Source organism: Lontra canadensis, unplaced genomic scaffold, assembly GCF_010015895.1.
Source record: "Lontra canadensis isolate GAN:19392208 unplaced genomic scaffold, GSC_riverotter_1.0 scaffold227, whole genome shotgun sequence".
NCBI lineage: Eukaryota > Metazoa > Chordata > Mammalia > Carnivora > Mustelidae > Lontra > Lontra canadensis.
This window is the reverse complement of record NW_022631221.1, coordinates 521,702-539,564: the sequence shown is the minus strand read 5'-3', so window position 1 is coordinate 539,564 and position 17,863 is coordinate 521,702. Positions and strand designations below refer to the sequence as shown.

The window sequence follows — 17,863 nt, the reverse complement described above, 5'->3', positions numbered from 1 at the left end:
AGGGATCTGATTCGAACAGTGCAGCTTGCTGGACAAAATGTGAACTTGACATTGTAATTCTGCAACAGGGTATTTGGGTGGTCTTGGAGAGGTTAACATGTTTGAGCTTCCCAGTCCTGATTAAAAAACATGGGGACAGGAGCACCTGTATGACTCAGTTCACAGAGCATGGGACTCTCAATTTCAGGGTCATGAGTTTGAGCCCCATGCTAGACATGGAGCCTACTTAAAAAGAATAAGTAAATTTTTAAAAAATTAAAACAAACAAAACATCAGGGTGATAATACCAGCTTCGCATGCTTGCTGTGAGAATTAGACCTGGGTTCTAGAGCATGGCACATAGTAAGGGCTCAGTCAATGAGTGATGGTGACGTGTTGTGGGTGGTGACAATAACAGCATGGACAGTGCAGGCTGGCAGGATGAAGTGACTTATTAGCATAACCAAGTTAGTCTGGTAGGAATGGAACCAGAATGCAGCTCTTCTGTCCTCCAGGTCATCCCTAGTTCTAAATTTCACTTGCTGACCCAGCTCCAGAGCTCTTCCCAGGAGAAGGAACACAAGCCTGGCATTCTGCAGGCTGCCCTAGGGAACCCCATCAACATGGCCACCCTTGCTATACCACATGTCCAGCCCTGGCCCCTGGCCCACATCTGAAAGCTTCTTCTACCCACAGGCTGGAGAGAGGCGGGTGTTAGCTGAGGGGTAGGCAGTGGGCCCTGACAAGTTGCATCAGGTGAGAACCCCCTGGCCTGTCCAGGGACAACGAGTGTCTGTACTGCCAGCTGGGGGGGAGGGAAAAGGGACCAAGGCTAGAAGTCATGAGTAAATGGTCTTTCTTTCTTTCTTTTTTTTTTTTTTTAAGATCTTATTTATTTATTTGACAGACAGAGATCACAAGTAGGCAGAGAAGCAGGCAGAGAGGAAAGGAAAGCAGGCTCCCTGCTGAGCAGAGAGCCTAATGGGGGGCTCAATCCCTGGACCCAGAGATCATGACCCAAGCTCAAGGCAGAGGCTTAACCCACTGAGCCACCCAGGCACCCCTCTTTTTTTTTTTTTTTAATTAAAAACAAAACAAACAAACACAAAACAAGGGTTGTGTATTTTCTGGGATAGGAATGAATGTTTTAATGTCAGAGGTGTCTGTCCAGCCGTAGGGTTCATATAAAGGGGTAATCGGAAGAGATTATGGGAGGTGCAGCCAGCTGCCCAGGTGGGCCCTTGCCAGAAGTGACAGTGGGGCGGGCAGTTTGTGACAGCCTCCTCTAGGAGGCAGAATGGCCACTTGCATCTCCCAGCCCTAAGGGGGACCACAGTCCCTCGCCGTCCTGCACAAGCTCATTCAGCATCCCCACCACTATCACAAGGAAGCGTGTCTCAAGGGGGGGCCAGTGGGTGCCTGTAAATGGAGACCCCCTGGGCCAAGAGGGAGGTATGGAGCCAGGAAGACACCAGCCAGAGCGGCCTTTGGCCTGGTTGGTGGCTGGTGTTTCAGCCTCGTGAATGCCCAGAGCAGACTGATGAGCAAATGTGTTCTTCCTTAGCAATGTCTGGATGGGGCTTTCCAGGCAGAGGCTGGAAACGATGCGGCCGTTGATTCGGTTTTTCTTCTCCTCATGGTCTTGGTGCTGCTGCAGGGCTTTCCCCGCTGCTCTTCCAGGGCTCAATTGCGGGCAGGGTGTATGGCAGTCGGCAGTGGAGGGTGTGTATATAGAGGGGGGTGGCTATGTGTGGTGTGTGTGGGGCAGGATGTGTACGTGTGTGTGTGTGTGTGTGTGTGGTGTCTGGGGTGGGATGTGTGGAGAGGGTGTGTGTGCAGGGGGGTGTGGGGCGGGTTGTATATGAAGGGAGTGTGGACGTGGTGTATATGGAGAAGGTGTGTGTGGGATGAGATTTGGGGGGTGGGGTGTGTGGACAGGGATGTGTGTTGTGGGGAGTGGGGGTGTGCACATTCATGGAGTGAGCAGTCAGGAATGTGTGCAAGGGTGGGCACATCCCATGTAGATGGGCCCAGAAACCCCGAACCCCACCTGTGCCTCCAAGCAGACACCCGGGAGGCTAGCTCCTTCCCACTTTTGCTCCATGGGGACTTGCCAGGGGCTCTTCCCTCCTGACGGCTGCTGTCTCCTGCAGAGCTCTCCTTCAGGGTGTGGATGTGCGGTGGGAGCTTGGAAATCGTGCCCTGCAGCCGGGTGGGCCACGTCTTCAGGAAACGACACCCCTACAATTTCCCTGAGGGCAATGCCCTCACCTACATCAGGTAGGTGACAGTGCAAAGAGTGCCAGGCTAGGAGCCAGGCCACCTCGGTCTGAGACCCCACCAGCCCTGTTGGTCTTTCCTGCAGCTTTAGGCAGCTGCCCCTCCCCCTTTCTGGGCCTCAGTTTCCCCATTTGTTCCTTCCAATTCTGAGATTCCAGGTACCCTGAGGGGTGGAAGGATGAAACTGAGAGTGTTGCCACCAGGCCTCCCTTGTCTTTTTTTTTTTTTTTTAAAGATTTTATTTATTTATTTGACACAGAGAGAGAGAGTTCATAAGTAGGCAGAGAGGCAGACAGAGAGAGAGGGGGAAATAGGCTCCCTGCTGAGCAGAGAGTCCAATGCGGGGCTCGATCCCAGGACCCTGAGACCATGATCAGAGCTGAAAGCAGAGGCTTTAACCCACTGAGCCACCCAGGTGCCCAGGCCTCCCTTGTCTTGACCCTCTTTGTCCATGAGCTTCTTGGAGAACTGGCCCAACACCTGACCGGGGGCCACCCTCTACTCACCAGGCCCCAGGTTCTGGTCATGGGTGTCATGTCCTGAGCCTGACCTGGTCAGACTCATCCACGTTCCCAGCCACAGGGTGTGCTTGGCCCTAGAGTCCAGCCATCCCCCGCGTTCCCGGTGGGATGGAAGAGGAAAAGGGTCCTGAGGACCCCCCTGTGAGGACAGTTCTTTCACTTGTCAGGCCTGCGCTTCCTTGTTTGCTGCAGTGGCTCCCCAGTCTAGCTAACTGAATGATTTATTATTTTGATTTGCTTCCCCCAACCCCATTTTTTGTTTCTATAATTATAAAAGTAATCCATGTTCACTAAAAAATGCAAGCTGTACCAGAATATGCAACACATATATATCTGTACATATATGTGTTCTTACTCTTTCTATCATATAGAGAGGAAAAAGCAAAAGTTCTTTTACCCGATCTGACTCCTATCCCACTTGTCTCTCCAAAAGTAACTTCTGTGACTAGGTTTCTGATCTATCATTTCAGGCCTTTTAACTCCTTTGCATATATGCAGTTCACGGAAAGAGAAGCACACACATACACACACACACACACACACACCATAACTTTGTGTTTTTCTATAAACGGGGTCACTCTGTGTGTCCTGTCGGTGGCCTGCTTTTCTGCCACTCCACCCTGAATGACAGGCGTCCTTCTGTGTCCATACCTGCTAACCGGGGCGTGCCCTCCATCCCGTAGCACCGTCATATAAAAACCGTTGTTCTCCTACGGATGGGCATTCAGGTCGTCACCCATGTTTTATCAAACAAGTATTTGGTACGCATTCCTTGCGCCCACAGGCAGGCATTTTGGCAGAACAGAGTCCTCCAGGGGATTGTAAAGGGTATGCGGACGTGCGCTGATGGAGGTTCACAGACCCGACTCATCTCTCCCACCCCAATCGCTATTACTTTGCGTCACTAACCCTAACCCCGCACGGCACAGAGCGGGTCGCGGTCCTCACTCTGTCACCTCCCTGGTGACTTTGTTTTGTTCCTTCCTCCCCTTTTAGGAACACCAAGCGCACCGCGGAGGTGTGGATGGACGAGTACAAGCAATATTACTACGAGGCCCGGCCCTCAGCCATCGGGAAGGCCTTTGGCAGGTGGGCCCCTCCACCAGCCCCGTTTGCCTCCCTCCACCCACGTTAGCACAACCAGAACAAAACACAAAATGGTGTGGACGCCAGGGAAGCGCTCACAGTCTCTTTAGTAACTGAGCCCCTCCCCGCTGGGCTCTTGGGAGTGGGGGGCTCTGGTAGGAGAGGCAATGTGGGGCAGGACCGGGCCCTTGAGGACCATGCGGCCACATGGGGAGAAACAACAGCCAGAGGAGTTTCGCTGCGGAAGAAGAGCTCCCGTTCGCCAGCCGCCCGCAGGAGAAAGGACATCTGTGGGAGTAGTCAGGGCCGGGCCGTCTGCAGAAAACACTTGGGGTCTGGCCGCCGTTCACAACACGCCTGTGATCTTGTTAGCCTGTTTTTCTGTCCTGGGCTCATATGACGACAGTCTAGTTAAGCATTTTTCAAAATGTAGATTGGTTATGAAATCAATTTCATGCGTTGTGACCGACATTAAGAAAATAATCGTAGAGGACATGATAGATTGGACCAGAACAGAATAGAAAAGGACAGCTGATTGCAGTTAAGGCTAAGTATTGTTTGGTGAAATGTCTTTCAGTTAGATGTGTGTGTGTGTGTGTGTGTGTGTGTGTAGCTATATACGCATATGGGAATACTCGGTCACAGTATGAGATACATTTATTTCTAAAGGTTGTGATCAGAACATTAGTGATCGTCTCCGAATCTTCTGCACTCTGTTTATTCTTAGCTATATCCCTTTGAAAAATTGCATCACTATTTCTTTCCGTGGTGAACTAACCTTTACTGAAGATCTACCCTGTGCTAGGCTCTTATCCTGTCTTAATTCATTTGATTCTCTGAAAACCTTCTGGGAGAGGTGGTTATGTTTACCGGTGGAGAAACTGAGGCTCAGAGAGGCGGTGAGGGTCATCTGTCAGTGGCCATTCCCATCAGGATAGCTGAGGACACTGGGGAGAGGAAACTGTGTCATCCAGGGGCACCTCAGAGGGATCTCATTTGCCAAAATTCCTGAAAGACCTTTAAAGCGTGCTTTTCTTGTTGGACCCTTTCTGCTGAAATTGGAATGCAGGAAGGGAAAACTTGGAATTCCTTAAGGCTTTGTTTGAGGACCAGCTAGGGGTGCGCTGAGGTCTCAAGGTGTGAGAAGTTGGAGTCAAGCAGGGCCCCTGGGGGGCTGCTCTGATCCTTGAAAGTGCACAGGAATTTGGGGAAAGAAATGAGGAATGGCGAGGAGACCTGGGGGGACCTTGCAGGTCAGACAAGGATTTTTGGCAATTGGCCATGGCTGGAGGGCAGGCTGGGACAGCTCCTGGCCCTGCCCCGCCTGGGGTGGGCAGAGGAGGGGGCCAGCCTCCTGGGGCTTCCTCCCTGCGCCTGCCTGCCAGAGCCTGAGGCTTCCCTTCTCTTTCAGCGTAGCCACACGGATTGAGCAGAGGAAGAAGATGAACTGCAAGTCGTTCCGCTGGTACTTGGATAATGTCTACCCAGAGCTCACGTGAGTACTGCCCTCAGCTTGCGCATCTGGCCTGGCTGGGGGGCCAGCGGTTTGGGGACCCCCACCCTGAGATCGCCCCATCTTGGGCAGTCCGACTCTTTCCAGCTATCAGTGTTTCATCTGCATGTGAAGGCTCTTGAGGGGGAAGGGGAAAGTGTTACAAGTAAGACGGGGCAGGAAGCAACTTTTTTTTTTTAAAGATTTTATTTATTTATTTGACAGACAGAGATCACAAGTAGGCAGAGAGGCAGGCAGAGAGAGAGGGGAAGCAGGGTCCCTGCCAAGCAGAGAGCCCGATGCAGGGCTCGATCCCAGGACCCTGAGATCATGACCTTAGCCAAAGGCAGAAGCTTAACCCACTGAGCCACCCAGGTGCCCCGGAAGCAATTTTTAATAGACTGGGCCACAGAGCCGGAAATGGGCCTTGTCCCCACAGGGAAACAACGCTGCATTACGTAGCAAAAGTTACAGAAATAAAGACTCATCCCTTTTGACTCTGTTCTCTCCCTTCTGGGAGTTTATCCTCAGGAAGTAAAGCAACTGAAGCAAAAAAACTATTGACAAGAGTTGTTCATTCAGCGTAGGCTTCTTGGCTGCTATGAAAAATCTAGAGATAACTAATGATAAGGGGTGGGTTTAGTGAGTCCCAATGCGTGGATCCGAGCAAACAGTAGGCATCCATTAAGATCTCAATCAGAGAGACTGCAAAGCCCCAGGGAAATGTTTGCTCTGACAAACTGGAAGTAGACACAGATGGGGGGCGCTGGACCCACGGCTGCTTCTGAGCGTGTGTGCAAGTTCCCCGGCTAGGGGTGAAGTGAAGGCTGCTGTATGGTCATGAGGCTTCCTTTTTTCTCATTTCAAAAGCCTTCTCAACCACCTGGCTCATGGCCTCATTTCCTTCGGGTCTCGACTCAAATGTCCTCTTTTGGGGGGGGCTCCCTGAACAGTCTGTGTTTGCAGAGCACCCCCTTCCTCAGCATCCCATTTAGTCCATGCTCACCACCCTCCAGCGCCTATGTGGCCAACTCATTTCCTTGCCCCCCCCCCCCGCAATGTGACAGTAAGCTCTGTGCGGGTAGGGGTGTGATCTGCTTTGTCTGCTGTTGGTGTCCAGCCCCTGTGACAGGGCCTGTCACAAAACGGGTACTCGATATGTATCTTTAACCGAACAAATTGCATAGTCAATAAGCCTCCATAGTAATAACTCGGGAATTAGCGTTCTCCTTTCTAGAGCTGTCACCGTAGGGAACGGGTAATTCCATCAATGTCAGTCGCAGCAGCTTTCCAGAACACTCCACCCCTCAGAGCCTGCAGGTCCTCGAAAAAGGCGACTCCCTGTTCTTTAAAGGCAGCTTTGTTTTTTGGAAAAGAGCCATAGTTAGGTTGTCGCCAAGTCCAGTGAAGAAGGCGATTACCCCCCATAAGGTGATCCTGACTCCCTGATAGAGCATGACAAGGACTGAAACAAGTCAAGAATAAACTGATACTGGAAGCCAGTTTCAAGGATTTCAAAACAGTTCAAGCAAGAGCAACATCTTTTATTTATTTTTTTTAAGATTTTATTTGTTAGAAAGAGAGTGTGTGTGTGTATGCACAAGTGGGGTGAGGGTCAGAGAGACCCCGATGCGGGACTGGATCCTGGGACTCCAGCATCACAACCCGAGCTGAATGCAGACGCTTAATGCCTGAGCCACCCAGGTGCCCGAGAGCGGCATCTTTGAGAAGAGCTGGCGGCCTGGATGAGCCAGCCCCCAGATGAAGGCTGTGAAGGGAAAGAACATTATACGTTTTATAAAAGTATAATAAATGGACCACTTTCTCCAGTGGCCACTTTTAAGGGAGGTAGTTTCATTCAGACATGTCATTTCTGAGGCAAAAAACAATCATTTCTTTACATCCTGTCAGAGTTCAGACAACACTGGGTTGGAGCCCCGGGCTCTAGACCTCGGGCAGGAGCTGGGAGGCCCATGGGAGACACAGGGAGGACCGGGAACATGCCTTTCCTCTCCACACCCAATCCCCATGGACAGGGTCTCATGTCATCCCCTGAGGACTGAGAGGAAAAAGTGTTTTATAACTACCAGAAACCTGGATCCATGACAAGACAGGACAGTGGATGAAACCAGATACGTGAAGTGAGGAGTATGAGTCTTCTTCTGTTTCTTCTGTCAGTGTGGGGAGGTTTTATAAAATGATCCTGTGTCGGTAATGTAGAAGCCATGCACCTCATTCCTGTCCAGGTTACCATCCCCGGTCCACTCTCCAAGTTCTGCCCAGGGTGAGGGGCCAGCAGCGGCACAGGTCGTTGGTGAGGAAGGACTTCTCTATGCCAAGTGGATACAAGCTCTCCTCCAAACAGGGGAGCCTAATGGTTGGCCCCACTTGCAGACGGTCAGTGGGGAAAATGAGGTGGCGAAGGGCGAGGCCTCTGTTTTGCTAGGCCTGCCTCAGTCCCCGCACAGCTCTGCCCCCTGCAGACCGGAGTTCTGCTGGCCTCAACAACAGCAATGTAGTCCTTTTGTTAGGACTGTCAGGAACAGTAGGGCAAACTGTGCATACCACATGCGCCAGGGCACTAAGCGCACCGTGGATATCGTACATTTATTCTAACACTCCCTGGCAGATGGCAATAAAAGTCTTCTAACAAGACCAGTAGATTATGATAGTTTTCTAATAGATGGAAGTAAAAAGTCTCGAGGAAGGGACACTTTTGCTCTTTCTACAAAGGTATTCTAAGGGCTGCTGGCTGCCTCGCTAGGAGGAGGCCCACAAAGAGGGAAGCAGATGCAGATGTAGTCGGGCTCGGCCAGAAAGCCGAGGGAGGGTGGTAGAGACGACTGTGCCAGCAGCTCCAGGCCTGGGACCACAGGGACACCTCACGAGCCACTGCGGGTTTGGAGATTGTTGCCCAAGCCCCATGTATCCTCCCCCCACCGGCCCCCAAGTATCAGTAGTCAAGCCTTCCTGCCACTGGCTGTTGCCACATGTAGACAGTGCCCACCTCAGCTCTGGAAGCCGACCACCCTGCACATCTCCCTGAGGACAGGGCCAGGGAGAGGAAGCGTGCAGAAGGATCTGGAACAGCCTGGGCTGCATTCCTGAGCGGGTCCAAGAGGCCTCAGCAGGCATCTCTTCTCTGCAGGGAGGGGTAATAGAACAGGTTGCCCCTGGATGAAGCAGAGTGGGGGGAGTCTTTGCATCCTAACACCCTCGCCCTCGGGAGAGGTTACGAATTCAAATCTTGCAATGATCGGTTGGGTGCTGCAAACCAATCAGGTGGGCAGCAGTGAGAGGCTAGGGAGTTGTGGGGACTGTGGCCAACTGGCATGCAAAAGCCCGTCCCCCAGGGGACAGCACGACCTTGTGTTAGTGCCTTGAGTGCCTCGTGGGAATCCAAGGTTCTGTGTGACCTCATCTTCCTTTTTCTCAAGAGAAGCTGGATTCAGATTTCTTTGTATAACCTTCAGATTTTTAATATTGCCAATTAGCTAAAAGCCACAACAACCATGCTATGTAGGACAGACAAAATGTGTTTGAGGCCAGAGCTTCTCCCCAGCCCCTGAATCAGAGGCCTCTCCTTGACACCTGCTGGCATGCGCCCACCCGGATCCCAGGACCAAGAGACAGGAGGGGGCAAAGAGCTTGAGGAATGCCATGCTCCGGCTGGCCTGGGGTTGTGTGGAAATTTGGACTCGGAGGGTCTGGGTTGGAGAGTGACTCAGAGGCTGGTTTGGGTACCCAGGACCTGAGGGTCCTGACTCCTAGCCCTTATCCTGTCTTTCTCTTCTGCTCCCAGCCCCTAACTGTGCTGGCACTGGGAATAGAGCTGCCCTGAGACCCATCTGCCCAGAGTCCAGGGGGATTATGCTAGAGCTCTCCTTTCCAGTGCCAAGCCTTAGAAAACCTGCAAGCAAGAGTTGGGGTGAGGGGTAGAGAAGGACTGGGTCCCTGGGGGCAATCTGGGGTCTTGACTATGGGCTGTCCAGCCTCTAGGTGGGTCCAAGTCTCTGCTCAGGGTCAAGGTAGGAAAGATAGACTCTGATGCAAAGGAAAGGAGGATGAGGCGCCTGGCTCAAGTCAGTAGAGTGTGCGACTCTTGATCTCGGGGTTGTGAGTTCAAGCCCATGTTGGTGTAGAGATTACTTAAAAAATAAAATATATATATATATATATTTTTTTTTCCAAAGGAAAGGAGGATAGACAAGGAGCAGGGAGGATATAGGTGAAAGAGGACATAGGTGAAGGAAGTAGAAGAGGGAAGGGGAAGGAGAGGAAGTGGAAGATGCAGTGTTAATGGTTGGCAGGAGGGGAAGGCATCCAGAGGAGAAGGACAGGGATAAAGGGGGGCAGTGAAGAGTTGCAGAGAGTCGAGGAGGCTGGGCCAGGGGGTGGGGGGCAGAACACTACTGATAGGAGCCTGTCTCGCTGGGGAGGAGCTTGGCGGACTTGGGAACAGAGAGGGGCCTTGTGAACCAACTGACATTGCATCTAATCTGTCCCTGGGGGGCTGGGGTCATTGCTAGACCGGGACAGGATGGGGAGGGTATTTATAAAGGCTGCTTGGTGGGAGATGGCACCTGATGGGGGCCGCTGGAGGGTCCCCAGGCATTTCTGACCCCTCCCAGAAAGGAGGGGTTGTCCTTTTATTCAAAGCTTCAAGCACCTTTGTATTAGGGGGTCATAGGGGGCATTTTATTATGGGTCATATTCATTATTATCTTTTTTATATTTTATAATATATATTATATTTTATATCTTTTATATTATCTTTTTTATATTACTACTTTTATTAGACTTTCCTCTACTGACAAATTGGGAGCAAAATAAATATTTATCTCTTTAAACGCCATATTCCCAGGAGGGATTGACCCTGATGCTCTGTGAGACAATAAAAAACCAATAAAGACGACTGAGAAAAAAACATGAAAACGTGTTCAGGACCATATTTAGCTTGGGAGCCAGCAGTTTTCAACCTGTGGTCTAGAATTATGCAAATTCTCAAGAGGGACCTGGCAGGAGGGTACGAGAGAAAGTGAAGGTGTCTTCCTGAGGCTCTGTGAGGGTGGGTCGTGGTTTGGGGTTTCTGGGGCATTCCAACCAGCCCTGAGGAAGGAGGAGCTGGTTTGGTTGAGATCAAAGAATGCCAAAAGTGTTATGATGCCCCCCTCCCCAGCCCACTTAGGTTCTCTTTGGATAGAGAGGGGTTAAGATTAGGTGCATGGCCACACTCTAAACCCCATCACTCGCTGGGGCCATAACTCAAGAGTGTGTGTGACCTTCTAAACCCAGGAATACAAGCCTGCATCAGCTGGGCCCAGCAGCCTCCTTGGGTTTATTAACCACAGAGTAAGACAATGTGTCATGTAGGGGTGTGTGTGTGTGTGTGTGTGTGTGTGTGTGTGTGTGAAAGAGAGAGAGAGAGAGAGAGAGAGAGGGATGTGTGTTTAAGCGTATTTTCCTGTGCATTTTAAAATAATATTTAAAATATTTTGAAACACACCTGTTTTATTTAACAGTATGTTCTAAACATCTTTCTGTGATATCAGATATTCATTTGGAGTCATTTTCAATGACTATGGGGCTTTCCATCCTACAGATGAATTGGGTATTTAATTAGCCTGTCCCCTATCATTGGATATCTCTGTTTTCAGTATAACCAATCACCCTGCCAACAGCCCCAATATTATTGCCTCAGGATAACAAAGTTCCAGAAGTAGGATTAGGATTGTTAGGTCAAAGGTATGTCCATTATTTTTTGTGTGTTTTTTATTATTGAACTACAGCTGACATACCGTGTTGTATTCATTTCTGGTGCGAACGTGGTGAGTCAGCAATCTCTGCATTACGCTGTGCTCCCACGATAAGCGTAGTTAGTCACCACCTGTCACCATGGGTCGTTATTAGGGTAAATTTGACCATATCCCCTAGGCTGGAATTTTCATCTCTGTGACTTATTTTATAACTGGGGTTTGGCCCCATGTAACCCTTTTTATCTATGTGTGCCCATTTTTGAGGCTTTGGATACACAATGCCACACTGCCCTCCAGAACTGCCGGGCCGGTTTATGCTCTCCTCCGCAGGGAAGGAGAAGGTTCGATCCCACAACTATTGCCTACACTGGGAACTGAGATCATCGATTGGTGTTGTTACACTAGAATACATATGAGATATTTTATATAAATAAATATCTAGAAATAACGCGTGTTATTATATATTATATTTCATGCACATAGTTATGGTAAACAGACAGTGGGAACTCTCAAATGTGTATTTCCTTAATCATTAGTGAGATTGAACGCATTTTCCCATTTGTGGGTTTTCAGTTTGCCTCTCTGAAGTAACCTCTTTGTGCTCGCTTCGGCAGCACATATGCTAAAATTGAAGTGACCTCTTTCCTGTCATTTTAAGATGTCATATTCAGTCCATATTTAGGCCTCAGTCTCTCGCCCAGGTTTTCTTCTTTCTGGTCTGGGGAGCCCTGGGTTTCTGGTCTGAGCTCTTTCCCCAGGGTTCTCTCAGGCTTGGCCTCCAGGGCTGCCTCTGGGGCTCCCACAGCAGCTCAGACCCCGTGGGGTGAGACTCAGTCTTCCCAGAGGCATCCTGTTCCTTCTCCCGTCCCCTGCCCTCCTGCCCCTGCTGGCTAGGCCTGCTCCCCAGGGCCCCTTCCCCGAGACTGAGACCAAGAGCATGGTTCCCTGGGGAGCTGACCAAGCACTGCCCTTACTCACCCCCTGGCTGAGGGGTGAGTAAGCCTAGAGAGGGCAGAAGACAAGCCTGATTGCTCCCTTTTCTCTCAGAGTCCCCGTGAAGGAAGTACTCCCTGGCATCATTAAGCAAGGAGTTAATTGCTTGGAATCCCAGGGCCAGGACTCGGCTGGAAACTTCCTGCTTGGAATGGGGATCTGCAGAGGGTCTGCCAAGAACCCCCCAGCACCCCAGGTAAGCTGCTGAGGGCCTTGAGGTTAGAACCAGGAGGGGGGAAGGGAGCCTGGGTCATTGTCCAGGAGTTGGGGTGGCAGGGGAGGGGACTTCCCTTGGCTTATTCTCATTTTATCTCTGCTTACACCCTCCACAAGCCCACATTCCCAGGGACCACGCATACTGTCCCCCCCACACTGCTCCTTGGGTCTGCTTCTGCCACATTTCCCTTTTCCCATCTGTTGCACAGTTGCCCTCTGGATACCACCCACATTCTTGGAGGGAGAAATGCTACCCAGAGGGCACCTGGGTTCTCTCCGGGGATGTGGCTATGGTCAGCATGAAGCGTGGCCAGACATCCAAGACTCCTGTGTGTACGTGTGTGTGCGACACAGGAGGGTCGTGGAATCCCCTAGCTGCCCTGGTCCTGTCTCTCCCTGTCCCCCGTACCCCCATAGCAGCCCTTGGTACATTCTGGATTGCCCTCCGGCCAGCTCCAGCCAATCCTTTTATTATGGAAACTTTAAAACATACAGCAAAGTTGAAAGAACAGTACAGTAAATACCCATATATTCACTCATATTATTTAGAGAAAATTGTCCCAACAGAGTATTTGTCTTATCGTTTACCCACTCCCCTTCCCTCACCGCATCCTTGGACTTGGCCCTTCCGGTCCCTGTCTTCTAGGCATGGCTGTTCAGTGACCATCTCATCCAGCAGCAGGGGAAGTGCCTGACTGCCGCCTCCACCTCCGTCACCCCAGGCTCCCTGGTCCTGCTGCAGGGATGCAACCCGAGAGAGGGCAGGCAGGTGAGTCTCCTTACCCACTGGGGTGTGCAGGCTGGGTGGCAGCTCCTGGCAGGGGAGCCCTGGGCTGAAACAGATGGACTCGAGCCCTTCCAGAGGGAGGGTCAGTCCAAGTCAGCGGCCAGGTCCAATCCGTTGTACTCATGAGGAAACAATTCTTCGAGTAAATACTGTTAAGTGTCCATCCTGCCAGCCTGTGAGCTCCACGAGGGCAGGGGCCATCTGGCTTGGGTCCCTAGCCCCTGACAACCACCGCAGCCCAGCTCAAGCTGGCTTTGACCAAGAGCTGGTGATAGGAGTTTTACACAGATGGTCTCACCTTACCCTTGTGCCACCCCGGGGGTTTGGGCCCTTGTGCCATCCTCGTCTTACTGGTGAGTCAGGCTTGCTGAATTTAAGAAACAGGTGTCAGAGGAAACCCAGCTGGGAAGGGATGGAGCTGAGATTCAAGGTCAGTGTGACCCCTCAGCCCACGGTCTTAACCCAGAACTTAGTAGATGCTCAGTAAGTATTTCGCTTGTGGCTGCCAGGAAAGTGAGACCAAGATACCCCGATTTCCAAGCTGGCACGACAACCTCACATGAGCACTGCCTTTTCCATTTGTCAAACCCTCACTCACCCTGTCTCCATGAATCCTGGAAGACAGGCCAAGCCCACCCGTCTGGGGAGAAACTGGTATTCCGAGAGAGGATATCACTTGCTCAAGATATGCAGCGGCCAGTGGCAGAGTCAGCCCCCTTCCTGGCTGGGGGGCGGGGGGATCCCTCTGCCCAAGGTATGGGACATAAGGGCCAGAGGTCTGCTCCAGCCCTTCCACTGCCCACACCGCCCGGGAGCCTTCTCCGTGCTTGACCCTGGCCAGCTGGCAGGACAGTGGAGGGCTGAAGAGAGTGCCTGGCTGCAGGGTTTCCTCTCACCCTTTTCCTGTTTGCCTGGGTCAGCTCTTTCTTTAGGGATGACTGGCAACTTGCTATGCCGTTCTGGAAAAGCAGCCAGATCCCCTCCCCCCAGCCTCTGAGTGTGTGTGTGTGTGAGAGAGAGGGAGAGAGAGGGAGATCGATCTGCTGGCTGGGCCTGTTGGACCCTTCTGACAGGTTTCTGACTGGCAGATGACGTTTGTCCTGCTCCCTCGGGCTGCCTGCCCTCCGTCCCTGCCCTGCAGTGAGGGATGTCCTCAGGTTCTTCTTCACTGAGGGCAGCCGACCTCTCCAAGGGTCAGGCTTTGAGCCCACTTGCACCCCTCCTTGCTGAGGACAAGCGAGGAAGTAGCTCCTGGGAAGGCCCCCACTTCCATAATTCTCTGGAGCTCATAATTCTCTGCTCCTGCAAGGCCTGCCAGGCCCCCAGCTGCATCTGGGCCCCCCGGGCCCTCTCCTCCTAGAGGATAGGATGAGCGGGTCTCCCATGCTGGGGCCTTCCAAAGCTAGGCCTCCCTTCTTGGTCCACCTCCAGCTTCCACGGCCGCTGGGCGTCATGGATCCGAGCGGCTCTGTGTCCTGGAGCCAATAGGATGAGTCGGCAGGCCCCAGCACCCCCACCTCTCTGAGCCTCTGTCTCCTCCCTGCCCACCTTACAAGGTGCCTGCAGGAACAGAGGCTGAGGAGATAGGAGAGGGCCGTGAGGGGCGCTGTTTCTCTGACCAGGCCCAGGCCTAAGTGGCCAGGAGAGTGCTCGGTGGCATGGGTAGAAAGTGAGAATCCCGTGGTTTGGGGGGTACCCCCGGGGATCGGGTGATCCCTTCATTCATCCTCACATTCCCACTTTATAAATAACACTGCGCTGGGTCCCTGCCCGTGCTTGGGAATGGACGGCTCCTGTTGGCCATGGGCAGAAAGGAGGACAGGGTCCAGCGAAGCCCAGGAGACTGGGGAGCATGGCCAGCCCCTCCCGGGAGGTCAGGGACTAGAAGAGCACAAAGCAATAGGATGCTGTGAGTTCCAGAGGGACTCTTCTGTCCTACGCACTGCCCAACTTTAGGCCAGGGACCCTTCTCCCCTAGGGCTACGTGGGCACCCCACAGGCCCACATTCCCAAGGGGAGTCCTCACCCCCCACCTTCCCTCCCAAGTCAGTTCGCTTCTCTGCCCACCCCAACCCCTGCAGCCCTAGGCCTGGCCCTACCCCCACAGAGCGGGGGAGCAGGGCGTGGGGGGGATGGGGGCTCCTCACTTCCTATGACAAACAGGCGGGATACAGGGAGAGGAGAGATGGACAGACAGATCTCTCTCACTATTTATATTTCCCTGAGACTTGAAGCCTGGGCCAGCCTCTCATCTCCTCCCCTGAGTCTTCCAAAGGACACTCTGTCCTCCACCCAGGCACCCCCAGATGTTCCACAGGAACACCTCTTTCCCCTTCATCAGGTCTGGAGAAGGGGAGGCCCAGGAGAATACCGTAACGAGGACCCCAGGTCTCCCACCATCCTGCAGACCCTACTCCTCATCACTGCAGACAAGGTGGCCGCCCCCCCCTTCCGGCTCTCGGCCACCTGTTGCACGGTTTCAGGCCAGGCTGGAAGCTCTGAGCTGCAGGGAGAGGAAGTCTTGTGGAAAGAAGCCGTAGACTCCCGTGCCGCAGGGAGGAGTGGGGTGTGCTGCAGGGGTGGGGCTAGCCGTCCTGGGCAGGGCCTGGGGAAACAGAGAGCAAGAGCCCCACCTCTTAGAGGGAGCAGCAGCTCCGCCCCAAGCTGCCCTAGGCCACACAAGAAACTGGGCCCATGTCTAAAAGGAAGCTAGAAATGCAGATTTTCATGGGACAATGAAGCCCAATTTCAAATAGACATTGTGTAGGCCCAAAGAAATACAGATTCATTCGGCCCACGGACCTCGATGTAGACTTCTGCTGAGCTATGGAAGCAAGCGTGCATCAGAAGGGAAGGGGTTTAAGGCTGCGTGGGGGGTCGGGGAGCTCTTGTTCAGGGACACGGTGGGGCGTTGTCCTGGGGATAGGCCCCTTACATTCATGCAAAATGAAGTTCTGGACATTATTGTTAATCTTTGTGTTTTTCTCCCCCGTTCTTCCCCCCCAGAGATGGAGGAGAAAAGCCTCTTTCATCCAGCACTCGGTCAGCGGCCTCTGCCTGGAGGCCAAGCCCGCCCAGCTGGTGACCAGCAAGTGCCAGGCCGACACCCCGGCCCAGCAGTGGCAGCTGCTGCCGCACACATGACAGTAGCCCCGGGCCTCCTGGACCTTTTGCATGAGACTTCGGGACCGGAAGCGGGTTAGGGTGGGGGAGTGTAAAGCCGTTCCCATCTCCTCACATTTCTGCCGGACTCATCAGCAAACACCTCTGCCACGACACACGTCTCTCCAAAGCTTGTTTGGGGCGGGCGCGGGGAAGCAGGCCCTGATGCGCTGGCTGCCAGCCTGGCCTTGCCCCAGAAGAGAAGGTCAAGATGCTGGACTGCTGCTGGACAGAGACTGGGCAGACCCCCCTCACCCCCCGGCCCTTTGTCCCCTTCCCTTTACCCTCCTGGGGTCCTGGACAGTGTTTGGGGGGCTGTCCTCCATTGGCTGGGGAGAGCAAGGACAGAAGCCCGCACGGGGCCCCTCCTGGGTCACAGGGCCTACCTGTCGGATCGGCATGAGAGGAGACTGTGGACAACATGGATGGGGAGGCTGAGGGCTGGACGAGGGGCAGCCTGAAGGCAAGTGGAGAACAGGAAGCAGGTGAGAAGTTCGGTGGCCTGTCCCAGGCAGGTGCTGGGTTGAGTGTGGGAGGGATGGGATCTGGAGCAAAGGATGGATAATTTGCAGAAGGACATGGATGGAAAAGCAGCAAAGCACCAGAAGAGTTAGTTTCTTCCCAGCAACCTATAGTTCCTCCCAGGCTGTGTCAGTCCCTGGGCATTGTGCCCTCCCTGTGCTCTGGTCTCCACATTCCTACCAGAAGCTGCACGAGCCCTCATGGGCAGCCTTGGGACCCAGTTTATGAAATAGATCCCACTTCTGTTTGGCCATGCATCAGGCCAAGATCTCTTTCTTGGGCCTTAAGACCAGCTGGGGCCGTGTCCCCTCCGCCTGGGCCATGGTGATGACCTGGTGAGGGCAGGCAGCCACCGCACACCACAGGAACAGCCCTATCCTTGTTCAGGCCTTTTGACTCCTGCCTTCTCAAAAGCCTTTACCTCTGTAAATACAGCGTTGGGATGTTGAAGTGGCTGTTAAGAACAGGACCTCCCTTCTGGAGCTAAACATTCCCCAAGACTTGGGCAGTAAGTCGTGGAGGCTAAGCCTCATCCATACCCCTCCCCACTGCAGGACGGAGGCCTGAGAAAGGGTGGGTTCCCACAGTGAGGGGGGAGGCTGGCAGGTGGCTCCTGTCTGTGTGCAGAGCCCCTAGTTCCTTCTCACCACCACTGGGCCCACAGCCTGGTCTTGGAAACGTCCCTGCTATTTCCCATTTCCTCTTCCCCAACCCTGAGGCTCAGGCAGTGTGAGCTTTGGCAAAAGACCAGGAGTATGCGGACCCCTGGGTATCCCCCTCCCAAAGCAAATCAGCCTGGGGCTTCTAGGCAGTTCATGGATTCCAGAGGGCCTGGGACTCTCCTAAAATTGTCCCCCAAATTGTGCGTGTGTATGCATATGTGCATTTCCTGGGGAGAGGGTCCATGGATCGTCCCAGCTTCTTGCCGAGGTCCATGATCCCCAAAGGGACTGAGCTTCTGCTCTGGACTGAAGTGACACCACCCCCCCACCCCCCGCTCACACCAGCTGAGCTGCCCTTCTCCTTCCCTGGCATTCCGAGACTGCTAGTTCCTGCTCCCCAACGCGGC

At 53.0% G+C, this 17,863-nt stretch overlaps 1 protein-coding gene across 3 annotated transcripts in view; it reads left to right on the top strand.

Annotated features, from left to right (window-relative positions):
* Positions 1 to 17,631, top strand: part of GALNT16 (polypeptide N-acetylgalactosaminyltransferase 16) — a 91,310-nt gene extending 73,679 nt beyond the window's left edge. For all 3 annotated transcript variants that reach the window (XM_032849393.1, XM_032849395.1, XM_032849394.1), the window contains 6 exons: positions 2,133 to 2,259; positions 3,777 to 3,869; positions 5,278 to 5,361; positions 12,162 to 12,303; positions 12,970 to 13,092; positions 16,117 to 17,631. In XM_032849393.1, coding sequence (XP_032705284.1) covers positions 2,133 to 2,259; positions 3,777 to 3,869; positions 5,278 to 5,361; positions 12,162 to 12,303; positions 12,970 to 13,092; positions 16,117 to 16,254 — 707 coding nt within the window. In that variant the 3' untranslated portion in view covers positions 16,255 to 17,631. The remainder of the gene's footprint in view (positions 1 to 2,132; positions 2,260 to 3,776; positions 3,870 to 5,277; positions 5,362 to 12,161; positions 12,304 to 12,969; positions 13,093 to 16,116) is intronic.
* Positions 17,632 to 17,863: the final 232 nt, after the last annotated feature.